Here is an 18,527-nt window from a genome sequence, read left to right as displayed (position 1 = left end):
CTGCATTCTCGAGGAGGTGGGATTTGAAACCCCACCCCTTTCTTATTTTTCTTTGTTTATCTTTTTTTTTTTTATTACTGTCGTGTACTTCTTCAATCAATAATAGAACACAATCAATAATAGAACACGATATGCATTGTTTTGTCATTCATTCTTCTGCATTTTCAGGTAACCATTTTCTTTCTGTATTTCTTTGCTTCCTTCTCTGCTTCCTTCTCTTTTTTTTTCTTCTTTCAAGATATTGTTTTCTTTATCAAAAATAATTTGTTGTCTCATATATGACATTATATTTATGATGATCTAACACGAAGTTTAATTTTTATTTAAATTTTTTTATTTTGCATGTGTTGAAAAATCAGTAGTTTGGAGTTCTTCATCTATCATAAAGTCAATGATTTTTATTAAATTAAAATTTTCAATATTATTAATTAAATTTAAAACTTTTATATTTTGTGTTATATATTTCATTCATATTTTTTACTTCATATAATTTAAGATGGTAATGTTTTTAAAGAAGTGACAAATTTTAATGTTAAAACGGATACGGATGGCTTTATATTATTATCGTGAAGAGTTATATCAGTCGTAATTTTAATATAATTATTAAGACGAAAAATGAGTGTTTTGAAAAAATAAATAATTTCTATTGTTTTATCAAATCAAATGTTAATGGTTGAGTATTACGTAATTTAGAGAAATTAGGACATTAAATATAATTTAGATTCAATCCGAGAATTTTTAAATTTTTTTTTAATCCTTCACTTTTAAATAGAATGAAAATTTTGATCAAATGAAAAATAATTTTGTGATGTTAATTAAATTTTAGGGATAAAAAATGTTAAAAAATATTATAAACTAAAAAATGTTGTAGCAAGTTTGAACTGATATGAGATTATAATATAAATTTTTTCTTTTCTTATTTTTTTATTAGTATATAATTATTCTACTTATTTTTAAAATAAAACAAAACAAATTTTTATTAGTTTTGTGGACTCAAAAAAATATTGTAATTTTAAAAATGTAATTTTGATTTTGTATTTTTATTTCTAATTAATAACAAATTATTCTTGTTTTGTCTTACAAGATGGGGGCATATATCAAACTGATCGACCCTAGTGTCCTTCACTTGCAGGAGACTCATATCTCAAGAACAATATCAAGGGATAATATCAATACCATTTTAGAAGTCAGACGATCGGATAACCGAATTTCGAAACTTTATAGTTCTGGCTTAATTCATAATCATGTTTTGACCGTTTTGAATGAGATGTGATTATATGGTATTCTCCGATGTGGTTTTCGACCTATTGACAATCATCTTATTACAGCTTTAGTCGAGAGGTGGAGACATGAGACTCATACATTCCACTTGCGTGTTGGTGAGGCCATTGTCACACTCCAAGATGTTGAAATAATATGGGGTTTGAATATTAAGGGTCAACCTGTAACGAGAACCGACATGAGTCGCACAGCTGAAGAATGGCAACAAAAATGTGTCGAGTTATTAGGTTTCGCACCCACTGCATCTTTAGTGAGTGGAGAACGCTTGTCGATGGCTGTTCTAGACGCACATTGTAGAGAAAACCATATCGACAATTCAGACTTGGAGGTGGTGCAATACACTCGATGTATAGCCTTGATGGTAATTGGAGGATGCATGTTTCCTTACTCCCGTGGTGGTGGTGTGAGTCTTATGTATTTACAGCTACTTCATAATATTCCTCGGGTGAGTAGGTATAGTTGGGGAAGCGCTGTATTATCTTTCCTTTATCGAGAGTTATGTAAATCATCAATTATAGGGAGGAAAATAATATGCGGGCCTTTGTTGATATTACAGGTAGCTTTATTATTTTGTCTACAATAATGTGACAATTTTTTGAAACTAAAAATATATTTTTGTTAATGATGATATTTTGTTTAATGCAGGTTTGGGCTTGGAGCAGGATGACATCTCTTAGTCCTGATGTACATGGTTTTTGTCATATTGTTCCTGCGCCCCCCGATGTAAATGATAACAATTCTTCCAATCGCTCCTTATGGCGCAAGGTAAAATTTTGCAAATCAATTTAACATTTGAGTTATGAAAATATTTAAAATTAATTGTATTTGTTTATTTAGGTGGGCTCGTCATTTCAGTCATACTCATACATCTACCCACTCAGTACGGATTATACGCGAGATACTTGATCTTATGGAGGATGACCAGGTGTCTGAAAATCAATATTCATCCATATTAATACTGACAAAAATATAACACTCGTATTGATTTTTTATTTTTCTTTATTAATTTCAGTTTAATTGGACTGTTTACGATTTCGAAGCACTTGATGTGCAAGCATTCATTAAAGGACATCAAGGGGAAATATGTCCTCTCATTTGTTTTGATATTGTAGAAATGTATCGTCCAAATCGGGTGTTGCGTCAATTTGGAATGCGACAACGAATTCCCGAACCTGCAACTGATGGGGTTGATCTACACAATCTATCTCGAACAGGACACCGTAATTTTGATTGGAAAGAATTTCATAGTGGTCCAATTGAGATTTGGAAAAATAAGGAAAAACATATCGCAGAGGATATGCTCGTCTCTGGACATATGATGGTGGACTATCAATATAAGAAATGGTACAACAACATCACTATATGGTTCATTTCTCCGAACAGCGAAGGAGTTGGTTACTCCAGTGGACAAGCATGTTTCAGAGCCATTGTGGTTAGTGTTGATGAAAATTTAGCCATGTAAACTAATTGTCTTTATTTGCTAGCATTTTCTAAATTGATTTGATTTGTGTTACACAGGACGAGGAAGCAACCACACTCATAAATCGATTTGGAGGGCTTAACGTGCATGAACAATCGAGGGAGGCACTTGAAGAATCCATTCAAGATGATTGGAGAATTGGACGACATCTTCGTGATGCACTGAATAGGGTATCTAATGAAGAAGAAGTGCAACATGATATACCACGTAGAAACTCGTTTCAAAATCTTGAGGAATGTAGACGTCGACGACGACGTGAATCGGGTTCTAGTAGCTCATCTGATTCACATCAACATCGTACACCACATGGATTTGACGTCCCTGGCACATCACATGGTCATTACATGCATGGGCCGTCATGTGTTCATGAAATGTCTGGACCGTTACATCAGCCTTCAGCAGTGTATAATGTTGACTATCGACCATTGATGCAATATGGTTTTCACACTCCAGATGTTGCTAGTAGTGTATCTCTCACTGAGCTTCTAAATTCTGACCATCGACAGTTTGATAATGAAGTACGTTCATTTTATCACGAAATGCGTCCGAACTATTTGAGTTCACCGATTCCTTTCCATGGATTTTCCGCCACTTCATCTGTTTTTGCTCCAGACAATTTAAACAGAGATCGTAATACAGAGACGGATCGTAATACAGAGATGGAAACAGAACATTTTAACTTGCGAAGAAGTGTACGAGTGCGTATACCACATGGTTGCGGCACTGGCCATTTCTATTACTACTAGTATTAATATATCATCTATGCATGTTGATTTCATATTCTCGTCAATCGTAGTTTGTCATTTTGTTTTCGCACCTTTATTTTGGATTGTTATAATATTTGTGTTTGAAGGATTTTTTAAGTAACTATTTCTATTTTTTATTGTTTTGCAATGTATTATTATTTTAAATGTATTATTGAACGTGGAAACAAACTTCTATGTTTGAAAATAATATGATATATAATGGCATTTGTATAATATATATTATACAATTACAATTCATATATTTGAAAATATTGTTAAAAAACATTATAAAAAAATTTATTTACAAAATGTTGACTTATATGTAATTAACCAAGTTGAAAATTTAATGTGTTTTCTAATACAGATTTATATTTACATAAATCATATAACGCGATATAAATTTATTGACAAAATAAATAACAAAGACCAAAGAAAATAATCAAATATCAATTACAACCAAGACAACAACTACAATTATTTAAAGACAGTTGATATTACACACTTAATACACAATCACACTTAACTTGCAACACAACTCTTAATATTATTATGATAAATCACACATGAAACTCCATGATTATGACGTGCCACCACGTGCATAGGTTTGTCTCTCTCTCTTGTTGTTGGTCGATCCATCTCATTATGCAACCTTGATGTTCTATGTCTACCAGTTCTTCGTTTTTCACGTCGACCTTGATCATGGTTTAATTCAAATTCTGCGTCATCCCAATATGCTTCATCTGGTATTGGGATAAATCTTCCTTCATATGTTTTAACATATTGGTGCATATTAAACCACGGCTGCATTAATTCCATCGGGTCCAATCCGTACCACTTTGCTGTACATATGGCATGAGAGCAAGGTATTCCAAAAATTGTCCATTTCCCGCACGAGCAATCACGATTACTCAAGTTCACAACTTGTACATGTTCATTGTGTCCTAGTCGTCCCCGTGTTACTACGGATGCAGATTTGTCACTGATTTCGTATCTGCTAACACTGTGATTGCTTGATTTGATTGACCATTGCTCGTATCTGTGGAATGCAAAATCAGGCCACGGTTGGTTGTTTGCCACCATACATGCAATTCTTTCTTTACGGTAAAAGAAATATTTCACACAACATCCAATTGTTAACTGCATAATTGTTGAAATAGGAAGACGTCTTGCATCCTTCAACACACCAGATTTTAAAATTCACGATTCATAAAAAAATATTGAGAAAAAAAAATTCAACTCAATCAATTAAAAGACTAAAAAAACAATAGGTGGAAAATTCAGGCTATCTAACCTAATTTGTAGGGAGTGAGTCTCATGTGAGACCGTCTCATGGATCTTAAACTGTGAGACGGGTCAACCCTACTCATATTAACAATAAAAAGTAATACTCTTAGCATAAAAAGTAATAGTTTTTCATGGATGACCTAAATAAGAGATCCGTCTCACAAATACGACCCGTGAGACCGTCTCACACAAGTTTTTGTCATTTGTAGGAGGAGCCAAACTTTGCCTTAAGAATCTTTCACCTCGCGGGATTACGATCTATACAGATTTTAAAAATCTTTACACACGGATATAATCTAAATTTGTTATTTTTTGGTCAGGAGATTAATTCCATAATAATCTTAAAATGGTCAGGAGATTAATTCCACATCAATATATATAACATGTAAATATAAGCTTAAATAATTTAAAATGCACGATTTTTATTTTTATTTTTTGAGTTGGGATGTATATATAATAATTGGATTATAAACTCGAGATCCCATCTTAAACTTGGAATTTTATCACCACATAAATGCGATAAATTTTGACTCCTTACTACTTGGATTAAATACTAGTATAGAAGATAGCTAAGCTTCACAGATATCAACGGTTAGCCATTAGAATGTTGAGATGAGAATTTTGCACCAAAATCCTTCGAACGTACTGCAATTGCATCATCACAATGACAATCATCATTCAAGAAAAATAAAGGCAAAAATTAACACACCAAAATTTGGATGTGAGGAACAAACAAGATGCTATTACTGCAGATTCCCCGCTAGTTGATTAGTTTGACAAGGCGATAGTAAAATTAGAGCATTTTAGTCAAGAAACAAGGAAGATCAAGAGAAATAATCGAAGTTTGTTCTAAGATGCTGTCCGTTTCTTTTCCTTCTTAAAACCTACCTCATAATCGTCACCTGTATAATCTTCCGAAGAGCTGTCCTTGCTCTCGCGTTTCTTTGACTGCTTCATTGCAACTTTGGAACTAGACGTTCTTCACAACTGTAACGGATTCTGCTTAATTTCTTCTTGACCACGACAGTTTTTGTTGCTGTGCCCGTTTCTGTTTTTTCTCGGAAACCTTCTTTGCCGCCTCCTTTGGAAGTAAACCAGACTCCATCATCCCGGAATTATATCAGCAAATGTTTTTTGACGGGATACTTCATCCATTCTAGTTCGCAGCGAATTTTTGTAAATAGTAATATCGAAGGTAGTCTGTATACAAATAAAATTTAAGCTCTAGTGATTTAAACAAGACTACCACATATGTACAACCAACACATTGTATGATATGCACATGTGCAAGGGAGGTATGGAAGACCAAAAGGTTGATAAGAAACCGCAATCGATGGAGTAAAAAATTTCGTATGAACGCCATATACCCTAAATTACACCAAGAGTTTAATTCCCTCCAGCAAAACACATTTATTTCCTTCAGAACATGAATATACTTACTCAATGCCATGTTATGAAAGTGCTTCAGAGGGAAAAAAACAGGGTTAATATTAGACTATGCTTGGAGCGAAGGATATCGTTCCAGGTTTGAAATTAAAAATTTCAACAGTTGTTGGAAAATAATTCCAACTAATGAGACTGCTTAAGAAGTTCATTTGTTTATTATCTTGCCACAAAATTTGGGATCAAGTTCAGAATTATGGCTTAGAAAGAAATATATCTAAATTATGTTAAAAAAAATATCAACCTACACAACGGGAAGTTAACTATAGGAGATACTGAAGAATCTCTATTTGATGACACAATACCAATCACCGTGCAGACTAAAAAAAACTAATATTCTACTCTGATAGTCTGATTAGGTAGAGTATGATGGTCCGAAAGGCTCCCTAAGAATCACATAAAAGTCCCCAAGGAAAAATAATACAAAGAAAAAGAAGCGACTTAATTCGTTTCTCTCTTGCATTTTCAGGTACAAACTTCCATACTATCATCATATAGCAACAGTTTGTAGTATTCAATCAAAGGTATTTTCATGAGAAACCGAAGCTAAAAAATGAACGACTAAAAGGACGTGTTTGTGAGACATATTACCGAATTCATGATTACTTGTTTCTTAAAACAAGAAAACTTGGATACACAAAAAGTAAAATTCAAATTTGAGCCGACAAATGAACGAGTTCGCATTCAGGCTACTAGCAGATCATCCAATCCACTAATTATGCAACTCCAAGTTTTTGTCATCTGCGAGTTTTGGTGAGTGTTGTGTGGTTATGTGTCTTGATTTTGATAGCTGAGCACATTAAATTTTCAAACACCTTCTCCAACCCATATCCTCTAAATATTACTAAATACTCTATTTCTTTAATTTATTTCATTTTCAACTCATATCCTCTAAATATTACCAAATAATTTTTTTTAATTTATTTCATTTTCGAACACATACACACATATAATTAATTAATTTCATAATATATTATTTAACTAAACTTAATTAATTCGCTAAACATGGCACAACTACATGTAATTCGCTTATTAATTTTCAAAAAGACTATATGACAATTTTTAAAATATCTATTTTGTAATTATTTTTCACCCCTTTTCAACCCTCTATATGAACAATGATACTCCATGAATAGAGGATCACTGTTGCATACTCTAAAATGGAGAAAACAAATAGAGTACGGTTGGAGAAGATTTCATCCTCCATAACGGAGGAGGACGGTTGGAGATGTCCTTAGCATCCCTATCAGTATCACCTGCGTTGCCTCCTTTCCTCTCCTCCATCTCCACCTCTTCTTTCTTCGTTTTCTTCTTTATCTCTCCATTCATCCAAAACCCACTAATAATCATAAACCAAAAGCAGTAAACCGAACCAAAAAAAAAGGATCAAAGATAGTCCAAAAAGATTATATTTTTTACCTTCTTATCCGGCTTGTTTGAGGATTTTTTTGAGCTGGGATTTTCAAAATCTTAATCAATTTCTTATTTTTTTTCACATTTTTAACTTATTTCTTGATTTTGGGTTCGGATTTTAGCTTGGCATTGCTGCTAGGCGATTTCTTCTTGAGATTGGCAACAGTGGACACAATGCTCTTTTTGAATTCCTCATCTTCTAATTCCTCTTTCTTCACGAGTTTCGAATCTTCTCGAGGCATTTTCAAGAAGGAGAAATCAAATATTCATGAAGATCATCAGTTCAAAGGAAAAAATTCGTTAATTTTTCGGATTTTGAGAAACCCGGAGAGAAAGGGAGAACGAAGGGTTTCAAATGTCATTTTACTGAAATCTCTGTGCTCTTGGGCTGCTAAGCAAACAGATTGGGCCTACTCAAGAACAATGGTCTTTTTTTGGGCTACTTATCCATCACCATCGCCTAAAAAACAAAAAACACCATATTTTAAAATTAATCGAACGTGTCTGAGTTTTTATAACATAAAAGTAAAATATATTAGGTTTTTAAAAAATGAGAATGTATTAATCTATTAATGTTTTAAATTTTATTTTTCTTATGTTTTTACCAACAATGATGATTCATTTCTTTTGAAGGAATTCGAGAATTTTCTAATTCATTTTTTCCTGAAAAATTTTGAACAGCCCGAAAAATTTAATTGCATAATTAAATGAGCTGTGATACTTACTGTAGTGTCTATTTTTCAACACACTCGGTTTCGTTGGACGTGCCAACTTTTGTTTGCACAAATTTTGTGTAAATGGAGGCGTGCTATGTGCGATTGCACCAAATTGATCGACCAATGTAAAAATCTAAGTTCTAAAAGCAAAAGAGATTGTAATTCCATAATTTGATTGGTAGTTATGATGCTCTAAGCTAATATGTACTGGAAAAAACATAGAAAAATGAAAATAAAAGTGGAAATTGCATGAAAATTCCTAAACATGATTTATATACATACAGAATCAAGGGAAATTCAGATAAACATGAAATTCATAAAAAAAATTCCTGGAAAACAAAAAGTAATTGCTTGAATCCTAAATAATTTAATTTACTGGAAATATTAAGAAAATTACTGGAAAATAAAGAAATTAGACCAATGAGATTGAATGACTAGATATTTACTGTTCGAGCATTTTTTAATGATGGTTGTTGTTTGTCCTTGTGCTAGCAATGTTTGTTATTTTTCTTCCTCTTCTTATATCTGATTGTGTTGTTAACTCGTGCCTTAATTCTTCACTATCTTCGTCTTCGAACCGTGTAGCTAGCTTCTCCTTCTGTTTGAATAATTCCATATTCTGATTTCAATCACCAACTTTCAGATAATTAAGGGGTTTATAATTTATTGGGCTTGTTATCTTCATCGGCTAATTTTATCCTATTGAGTTTGAGTTCAATATATTGTGCTAAATTTAATTTCTGGTGCAAACAATCCCATATCAAACAAGTCAAATTGTACATATTACAAATTTCTTACGCATGATATAAGCTTCTGAACCAAAGATGAGAACCCCATTATTGATCGAGTGAAAACAAGAAGTCTGTATTTATCAATAAAAGTTATATCAAGTGGTCAAGCAGGAATCTCTTCTATGCCTTTGGGTGTTTTGACATTAACATGAAGCCTGGTATTGTTCTTCACCTCATCCTCTGCTAATTCTTGCGTCTTTTGGATATCTTTAGCCAATTTCTTGAGCTTTGCACGCTCGAGATCACTGCCCATCTTCCTCTTGTACATCTCGGAAAATGTTATCGCTTCATAGAGTATCGGTTTGTCCCCATCTCTAATCTTTAAAGGGTAAACAGTGGCGTCTGGTGCTGGATTCTGAAATGTTGCTATCGATAATCTGCTGAAGTTTAAGTTCACTACTGCTTGGTGATCCGCATTCTTGAACCTCCCATTACTTAGATACTGCTTGATCAGGACGAAGATCAACACTAATTCCCCTCTTAAATCAATTTCTTTAAAAACATTTCAAGAAAAACGGGTAATTACATACACCATGTCATGAAATTCCGAGATCGTTAAAAATAAACACATACATCCCCGTGTTTTTAAATTTTGAGCACAAACGTCCTTGTTGGTGTGTGTTCTCTAGATTTGAAAATACAAGGTACATTTGATAGTCACGACAGATTTTCAACAATCTCATGATTTCATGAGAGTGGTGTATACAAATTAACCCCAAAAAAATTTTCTTTATTTGATTTAATTTGCTAAGTTATTTAACTCCACTCTTCTAACATAAGCACTTCAAACAAAATTTCCATGCAACTTTGACGTCACGTTATTCGAATTCTGGATCGATATCTAGTCAAGGGAAAAATGGAATTATTACTCACATGACCATGGTCCCCAAGGTTTACAACAAAAGCCCCTGCAACGGGCTGAACCGTGATCCAAGTATCGCCACCATCCCGGGTCGCCTGCAGACCTCCGACCTGGTCCTGGAGCAGCAAAGTGATCGTACCCGGATCCGTGTGTCGTTTCAGCCCGAGTGTGAGGTCCGGTTGAGGGCATTTCGGGTAGAAGTTCACCACCACCTTTTGATCCATCTCAACACAGGCTTTAGTTAATGCCTCCTTGTCAAGTCCCATGGCCTCAGATAAAACCTCCAACAACTTGCAAGCAAGATTCATCAGCTGCTCGCTGTAGGCCTCCGTCACGGACAGCCATCCCTCGGGCTTGTCGGGCCATCTCGAGTAGTCTCGGGCCTTGATCGGGTGCGAGAAATATGTCACAATTTCTCTCCAGTCTTGCACAGTTTCATCCTTCAAACAGAGAAAAAAAACTTATTTATCATTGAGGTTTGAGATTTTTTTTTTAATTTTATCATAAGAAAATAACTATTAATTTTATTAAAACTAATATAGACTCGAATTTCATTATGAATTTTTTTTTACTTTTTTTTTTCAAATCATTATGAACTTTTCAGATAAAAATTTAAATTTAATTTGAAAATGCTATATATAATACATTAGACCATCTAGTTAGTCGTTTTATTAATTTGTGGCAACCGCCATGGGTACTTTTGAGTTTGCACGTTGTCTTTTTATTTAGGGGGAAAAACGTAATATGTTTATATTTATGAATTATTAAAAATTACAAATATGTTATGCATGCAAAAATCATAATGAATTTGATTACGTTTTTTTTTTAATTGCAATCTTTTCCCCCGTGACATATCACGTTAAAACATTTCTAATAAATGAAAATTGTGGTCAAAAAGCTTGAAAATAATTAGCATGGTCTTGCAAATTAATCAAAACCACTAGCAATATATAAGAAGGAAATAAGGGGAAAAAAGATAATTAATTTTAACCATATTTTCTTAAAATGTGATTTTTTGCTTCAAAACTATAATATATATGAAAAAAATTCGATAATGCATGAATGAAAATGAAAACAACGACTGTATAGACCTGCAAATGGCTGGAGACAATAAAACCACCTTTCTTGCCACCACTCATATCATAATGAAGCTTCTCCTCCGGCGACAAGTCGAAAAACTCACGAGCCAAACGAGTCATTTCTGTTATGTGTTTGACATCGATTCCATGATCGATCTGTAAGAAAAACGTGACACATGTTAAAGAAGAAGCGTGTACAAATTGATATTGGCGACGGCCAAGAAAATTTAGATGCGTACACGATTCTCCTTCTGAATCTCGGCTCCCGATACATTCATCGATGGTATGAAAAAACGCCTATAAATAGAGACGATTGAGGTCCATAAGCACACACATCTCATAAGAAATATACACCATCTACGGAGAACGTGAAGTGCTTAGAAGGCTTCAACCATAAGGAACTCAGAGAAATCAAAAATTTTCAATGGCTGGAGGTAATTCTCGATCCGCTTCAGCATATTATATATCATGTTTATATACGTGCAAAACATGATTTTTGAGAAAAATTTCTAACATTTGGTATCAGAGCCAGTGATACCTCTACCTTGAAAATTTGTTTTCTGAAAAATACGCGATATCATAAAATTTCTTTTGAAGTTTTTGTATATGAAACTTACCTGGAATTTGTTCTCGGCTGCATCTTGAAGATGAAAATATTACGTTTTCTGATTTCTGAAAATTTTTTGAGAAAAGAAATTTTCAGACGAAGGGAAAATTTTATTCCAGAGAGAATGAAGATGATCGATATAATGAAGATGTCTTTGTGATTGAATCATTATAAAATGCATGCGTGATTGAACCATTATTAAATGCATTTGTGATTGAATCCAACAAGACACGTGAAGTCGTCAGAAAAATTAAATGCATGCAAATTTTATATTATTTAATTTTTTTTAAAAAAAAATTAAATTAAATGTGGGACCCACGAAAATTGACAAAATTGTCAATTCTCGGTAATGTTTTTTAATTATTATTATTATTATTTTAATAATAATAATTAATTAATAAATAATGATTAATGTGTTATTAGGTTATATGTTTAATTCGGTATACATATAACCTTTGGTTAAATAATTTGTACACATTAAAATAATTTGAAGTTCGATGCAATTTTCAATACATTTTAAGAAATTATTTTTGCATGTTAGATATTGTGTCAAATATTATGGATATTTATTTGATATGGACCTGCAAATTTAATATTATATTTGCATTTATTTTGAAGTTTTTTTTTAAATGCAAATTGTATTGAAAATTTTTTTTGGTAAATCAAAATTCACATTATGTACATATTAAATTATATTGAGTTGTTTATAATTTGAAATGAACATATCAAGTAAGATGTGAATATAAAATTTTAAAATATTTCAGATGTTCACAAATGAACAAATAATTCTCACTTTATCACTACTCTGATAAAAGAGAAAAACTGATGAGGAGCCCACATTTTCACGTAAATGCGATCATCACTTTATCACTACTCTGATTGAAGAGAAAAACTGATGGGAAACATATTTGTTCATATTAAGTAAAAATGTGAATATAAAGGTTATTTAATGAAAAATTTTGGCTTATAAAGATTCACATAAATGTGGATAATTAAGTTGAATAATAATTATAAGGTGACGTAAGAAAACATGATCCGAGGGAGTTCTTCATAGATCGGTTTAAATTGCCTTGACTAGCCACTAGTCTCCCTGAGGAATGTTGCTCTGTCTAGGAGTTAGGTATTTAAAGGGCCTTAGCCCTACCTATCTTTCCTGGGAGCACTCTTGGAAAGTGTTGATTGCGAAATAATTATTATATAAAGCATTAAGTAAAGCTAAAATTTTGTCCGGTGAACCGTATAATTTTAAATTATGAAAAATTATGCATTAAGTGGATTTGGATCACATAATGGACATCAATTGTAATTAATTATATAGACATAATAAATTTTACCCCACAATGATTTTTATTATATTTATATAACTAATTAGGTTAAAATATCAAAATATATTTTTCTTAATTTACCCACAGGAGTTAAGGAAAATTCATTTTGATAGTTTTATCATAAAGTTACAGAAAAATCTTATTGAATTAAAATTTTAGCCCACAGGCAAATTTTATGTCATTAGATTTTTAAAACATGAATTACATTGGTAAAACATGATATTGTCTCAAAATTTTAAGCATATGATATTTTGTGCAGTTATGCAACCTGCGAGTCTTTCTAATATGAAATGTGACATTCCCGAACTAAAGGGCGATAACTATAAAATATGGAAAGAAAGAATTCTTCTTCAATTAGGGTGGATGAATATTGATTATGCTATACGGAAAGACGAACCATCTGCTATTACTGAAAACAGCATTCCGGATGATGTTGATCTTTATGAAAAATGGGAGCGATCTAATCGACTCTGCGTAATGTTCATAAAGACCAAAATCTCTGCTGGTATGCGTGGTTATGTCGATCAGCATAATAATGTCAGAGACTTACTGAAGGCTATTGATGAACAATTTGAGTCTTCAGATAAGGCACTAGCAAGCACCCTAATTATGGAATTCTCTTCATTAAGGCTCACCAGTGTGAGAGGTGTGTGAGAGCACATCATGAAAATGCGGGACATAGCGGCTCGGCTCAAAACACTTGAAGTGATAATGTCTGAGACTTTTCTTGTGCACTACATTCTATGCACTCTTCCACAACAATATGGACCTTTCAAAATTTTCTACAACACACATAAGGATAAATGGTCAATTAATGAATTAATGACCATGTGTGTTCAAGAGGAAGGAAGGTTGTTAATGGAAACGAGTGATAATATTTTTATGACTACACAAGGAAAGTACAAGAAGCAAGTCAAAGTCAAGGGAAAAGGGAAATGAATAATACCACCCCAACCTGACATCAAGAAAGAATCCAAGTGTTTCTTCTGTAAAAAGACGGGACACATAAAGAAGGATTGTAATAAATTTAAAGACTGGCTTGAAAAGAAAGGTATTCCTACTTCATTTGTCTGTTATGAATCTAATATGGTTAATATTATTTATAACACATGGTGGATTGATTCTGGTTCTACAATCCATGTTACAAATACCTTGCAGGGTATGCAAAACCTAAGGAAGCCAATAGAAAATGAGCGAAGCATCTATTCAGGAAACAAGATGTCTTCGCATGTGGAGGCTATTGGGACTTGCTACCTAGTGTTGAATAGTGGTTATATTTTAAAATTGGAAAAGACCTTTTATGTTCCTAGTTTTTCTAGGAATTTAATTTCAGTTTCAAAACTTGTACCCCTTGGTTATTCATTTCAGTTTTTGAATAAATCAATAAATTTGTTTTATAAATCAAATCTTATTGGAAATGATACAATGATTGATGGTCTTTTCTCTATTTATTTACAAAATAATAACATCACTATGCATGTTTAAGGAGGTATTAAAAGATGTGTTATAAATGAAGATTCCTCTATATTATGGCACAGGAGATTGAGACACATCTCCATAGAGAGAATTAAAAGATTAGTAAATGATGGAGTACTCAGTACTTTAGATTTTACTGATTTTGAGACTTGTGTGGACTGTATTAAGGGAAAGCAGACCAATAAGTCTAAAAAGGGTGCCAAGAGGAGTACAGAAATATTAGAAATCATACATTCAGATATATGTTGTCCAGATATGGACATGCAAAGTCCGAAATACTTTATCTCTTTCATTGATGATTATTCACGATACATGTATATCTACATGCTTCATAATAAAAACGAAACACTTGAAGCCTTTAAGGTTTTTAAGGCTGAAGTGGAGAAGCAATGTGGAAAACATATTAAGATCGTGAGAACTGATAGAGGTGGAGAATATTACGGTAGATACACTGAGAATGGACAGGCACCTGGTCCGTTTGCGAAGTTTCTCCAAGAACATGGGATTGTTGCCCAATATACTTAGTCATAACCGAACCGACCGAATTAATTTTCATAACCGATGAAAACCGAACCGAATTAAAATCGGTTAATTCGGTCGGTGACCGAATTAACCGATTAGTTTAAAAAAAAATTGTGATTTAACTTTAATTATATATGTAATTTTTTTGAACACTACAATTTACAAAAATATATAAAAACATAAAATCACACACATCACAAATGTATAAGTTTTGTTTTAACACAATTAATACATATTATATCGATTTTAAAATTAAAAATTAAAATATTTATAAAAATTGATAAATAAAAAAAATTATTAAATAATAATATTTATTATATCGGTTAATTCGGTTAACCGATTTCAAAATTTTGAAAACCGTAACCGAACCGAATTAACCGATATAATCGATTTTTTTTAATTTGAAAACCGAATTTCCGAAATAACCGAACCGAATTTCTGAATTGGCTCGGTTCGATCGGTTAATTCGATTTAACCGAAATATTGGTCACCCCTAATCCTACATAGTAACTATCTATGTATGAGGATTTTTTCTTATTTTTTTATTAAAAATTTGATAAATATGTATTGTCACGCCCCGAGACCGGGGTTGGTCGACACCGACGTTGTTCATCAATCACACAATCGAAAAACAACCAGCCTCGTAGCACAGTATAAACCAAAACCAGTTTATTTCATAAATTCGCAAAGTTTGAACATTGTCTTTACAACTGAATAAATTGAATAAATTGCGGAAGCGTTTACAATTAAAATAAACCTACTAAAATTCTTAAATCATTGCAGCAAAATTCTCGAAATTTAAATAATTTCACCAGCCCCAAAATTGATTCGACTCTTCTTCCTCAACCTGTTCCTCTGATTTATCTTCTGATTTATCTGGGAAGGTTGTAAGGGGTGAGTATTTTGGGAAATACTCAGCAAGTGGGGGCCGTTCGAGTACACAACAACATGCATATAAAATTCGAAATATGTACACACAGACACCATGCATAAATTGACTCATACCACATTCGTATCCTTGACCTGACACTGAGATTCCTCTACTTTCAATGGTTTATTGACGTCAGTCCCTAATTTTTATTCCTCTAAAGGGCGAGACTGGATCGGTTATATCCCCACCGTATGAGGGTCATATCATAGTTGAGATTCCCTCCCATATCAAGTTGAATCCTCACAGTGTCAACATAAAACTCATGCACAAATCGTAGCCAGAAGGGGTAGAAGAAGAATTGTACTCGACCGAAATTTCGAAAATACGAAAATGCATACACCGAAATTACACATTTAAAACAAGCCCACTTACCTTAGATATCGTAGAAAAACGTGAATAGAGGGGAATCCTGCACTGGAATTTCGAACCCTAGCTTCGGGGTTGGACTGCAGCAGCGCTTCGCTTCTTCGCACATTGAGAGAGCAAGCTCTCGAAAATCCTAAGAAAACTAGGAGAGGAGCTCGAAAATTTGGAGTAGAAATGGTGTGATTTTTTTTTTTTTGAGTTATAGGCCCTCCTATTTATAGGGGTTGGCTGCTATCTCGATAGATGTCATCCGCGCGTTTAAACTTGAATCAAATCTCCATCTAAAATCGTGATCAAATCTAAATTTTATTCTTTATCCTAGACCTAAATTTCGAAATTCATGTATGTATCCCAAGGATAAATTTCGAAATTTATGATTTTCCCAGCCTGCAAAATTTCGACTTTTGTGTCTAATTCTCAATATTCGGTAGACTTTTATTTCCTAATATAATAAAAATTATATTTCTTAAATCCCACAAATTTGCTGACTTAAACCCGAAATTTAGTAGTATTTTTCCACAAATAAGATTTTGATTATTTTCCTAAAATCCTGGTAGTTAAAACTTTCCCAAGCTGCATTTATCGTGTAGACTTTTCCCTTTATCTATGATTTTCGAAAATTCCCTAATATTCTTTCAATATTATTTTCGAAAATCCCATGATAAAATCCTCAAGATTTTTTTTAGTTCCAAGATTGGGTTATCTTCTTGCTTAAATCTTTATCCAGGTATATCAAATCTTAGATCTATATCCGATAAAATTCTGCATATCTCAAATTCCGAAAAAAAAATATACACGATATTATTTAAATTCTTGAGTTCCAAAAAAATGCTACATCACAAATTCCGAAAATCTCGCAAATCTTGGTACAAAATATTATCATGATAAAATCTAACATCCTGGATTTTACATGTATAATCTAATTTAAAACTAAAAAATTTAACTGTAGATGACAATAAAATATTTTCGCGAGAATAAATACTCCGCAGTCCCGTATGAGACTGCTCACAGATACATAAAAAGCCATAAGAGACAAATTGCTCCTTATATGCACAAGATTAACGAGACCGGAGATGATGCCATCGCCACCGGAGCAACTAGTCGGTGTTTCTGTTTAAAGGCACCAAAGTGCTTCTCGGCCGCCGCCGCACAGCCGTTGGTTTCGGCACCTTCGCTCTTCCGGGCGGCCACCTGGAATTCGGTCATCCTTTAATTCATCTTCTGTGTGTGATAGGGACAAATTAGTGTTAGTTAGTGACTGGTTTTCTCTTCAATTTTCAGATCCTGCTATGTAATTTGCAGGCGAAAGTTTTGAGGGATGCGCAGTGAGGGAGGTGAAGGAGGAGACGGGACTTGATATCACGGGGATGGAGCTCGTGACGGTGACAAACAACGTTCTTTCAGAACCGAAATCGGTGCAGTTGATTGCCGTCCTGTTGCGTGCAGTTCTTTCTGATAGTGATCAAACGCCGATCAATCTTGAACCTGAGAAATGCGATGGCTGGGATTGTTTCCGCCATTGGAGACCGCGGTGCTGAGAGGCATAAATCCGTTGCCAACAAATTAGAGGAATTCTTGCGGAACCCACCTAAAATGTACGTTGTTTGTCCCATTTATTTAATCTATTTGGTATGTATGCACGTTATTTATCTTCTTTTAGCTACTCGACTATGATAATTCAAACCAAGGTTATTTGGGATGACGAGGAGATCATTTCAAGTTTCAAATTTTATAAGTTTAATCATTGTTTCAAAATCGGATCAGATCGGCCGGTTCGATCGATTCGACCAAAAAAAGTCACAAATCCGATTTAAAAAGTACCAAAAAAGCGTTTGATCAATCAAATTGATCAAATATCGATCCGGTTCGAACATCTTAATTTTTAAAAAATTGTTTTTTATTTTTTATTTTTTTTATGATTAAAATTTAAACTTTTACTTTTTGGTTATATATATATATATGTGTATGATTTTTATTGAAAATATTATTCTATTAATATTAGATATTATTTTGATTTATTTATTTTTTTAAAATATATATAATATATATATATATATATATATTTGATAATATATATTGTTTAAATTTTAAATTCGGATAAATATATTTTTCATTATTATTTATACGTACAATTTTAAATATTTAGAATTTGAAATATATTATTTACTATATTATATTATATAATCATTTTATATAATATAAAAG

General features: G+C 32.8%; 2 protein-coding genes across 7 annotated transcripts; one reads left to right on the top strand and one right to left on the bottom strand.

Annotated features, from left to right (window-relative positions):
* The first annotated feature begins 22 nt into the window (after positions 1-22).
* Positions 23-3,569, top strand: LOC142533141 (uncharacterized). 4 transcript variants are annotated; one of them, XM_075639791.1, is made up of 5 exons: positions 23-168; positions 1,085-1,837; positions 1,927-2,046; positions 2,119-2,713; positions 2,800-3,569. In XM_075639791.1, exons 4-5 carry the CDS (start codon positions 2,396-2,398, stop codon positions 3,505-3,507), a joined length of 1,026 nt encoding a protein of 341 aa, XP_075495906.1. In that variant the 5' UTR covers positions 23-168; positions 1,085-1,837; positions 1,927-2,046; positions 2,119-2,395; the 3' UTR covers positions 3,508-3,569. The 4 variants fall into 4 exon arrangements, with proteins under 4 accessions (XP_075495906.1, XP_075495905.1, XP_075495907.1 ...); XM_075639790.1 differs by lacking the exon at positions 23-168 and adding an exon at positions 249-387; XM_075639792.1 differs by lacking the exon at positions 23-168 and adding an exon at positions 352-387 and having other exon boundaries at positions 1,329-1,837.
* Positions 3,570-8,978: 5,409 nt separating this feature from the next.
* Positions 8,979-11,844, bottom strand: LOC142533098 (flavanone 3-dioxygenase F3H1-like). 3 transcript variants are annotated; one of them, XM_075639727.1, is made up of 4 exons: positions 11,713-11,844; positions 11,108-11,251; positions 10,028-10,456; positions 8,980-9,599 (listed from the first exon to the last, which is right to left on the bottom strand). In XM_075639727.1, exons 2-4 carry the CDS (start codon positions 11,213-11,215, stop codon positions 9,258-9,260), a joined length of 879 nt encoding a protein of 292 aa, XP_075495842.1. In that variant the 5' UTR covers positions 11,216-11,251; positions 11,713-11,844; the 3' UTR covers positions 8,980-9,257. The 3 variants fall into 3 exon arrangements, with proteins under 3 accessions (XP_075495841.1, XP_075495842.1, XP_075495843.1); XM_075639726.1 differs by having other exon boundaries at positions 8,979-9,599; positions 11,108-11,844; XM_075639728.1 differs by having other exon boundaries at positions 8,995-9,596; positions 11,108-11,844.
* Positions 11,845-18,527: the final 6,683 nt, after the last annotated feature.

This window comes from Primulina tabacum, chromosome 18 (genome assembly GCF_025594145.1).
Source record: "Primulina tabacum isolate GXHZ01 chromosome 18, ASM2559414v2, whole genome shotgun sequence".
NCBI classification, from domain to species: domain Eukaryota; kingdom Viridiplantae; phylum Streptophyta; class Magnoliopsida; order Lamiales; family Gesneriaceae; genus Primulina; species Primulina tabacum.
The sequence above is the reverse complement of the archived record's forward strand: the minus strand, read 5'-3'. Positions and strand labels throughout refer to the sequence as shown.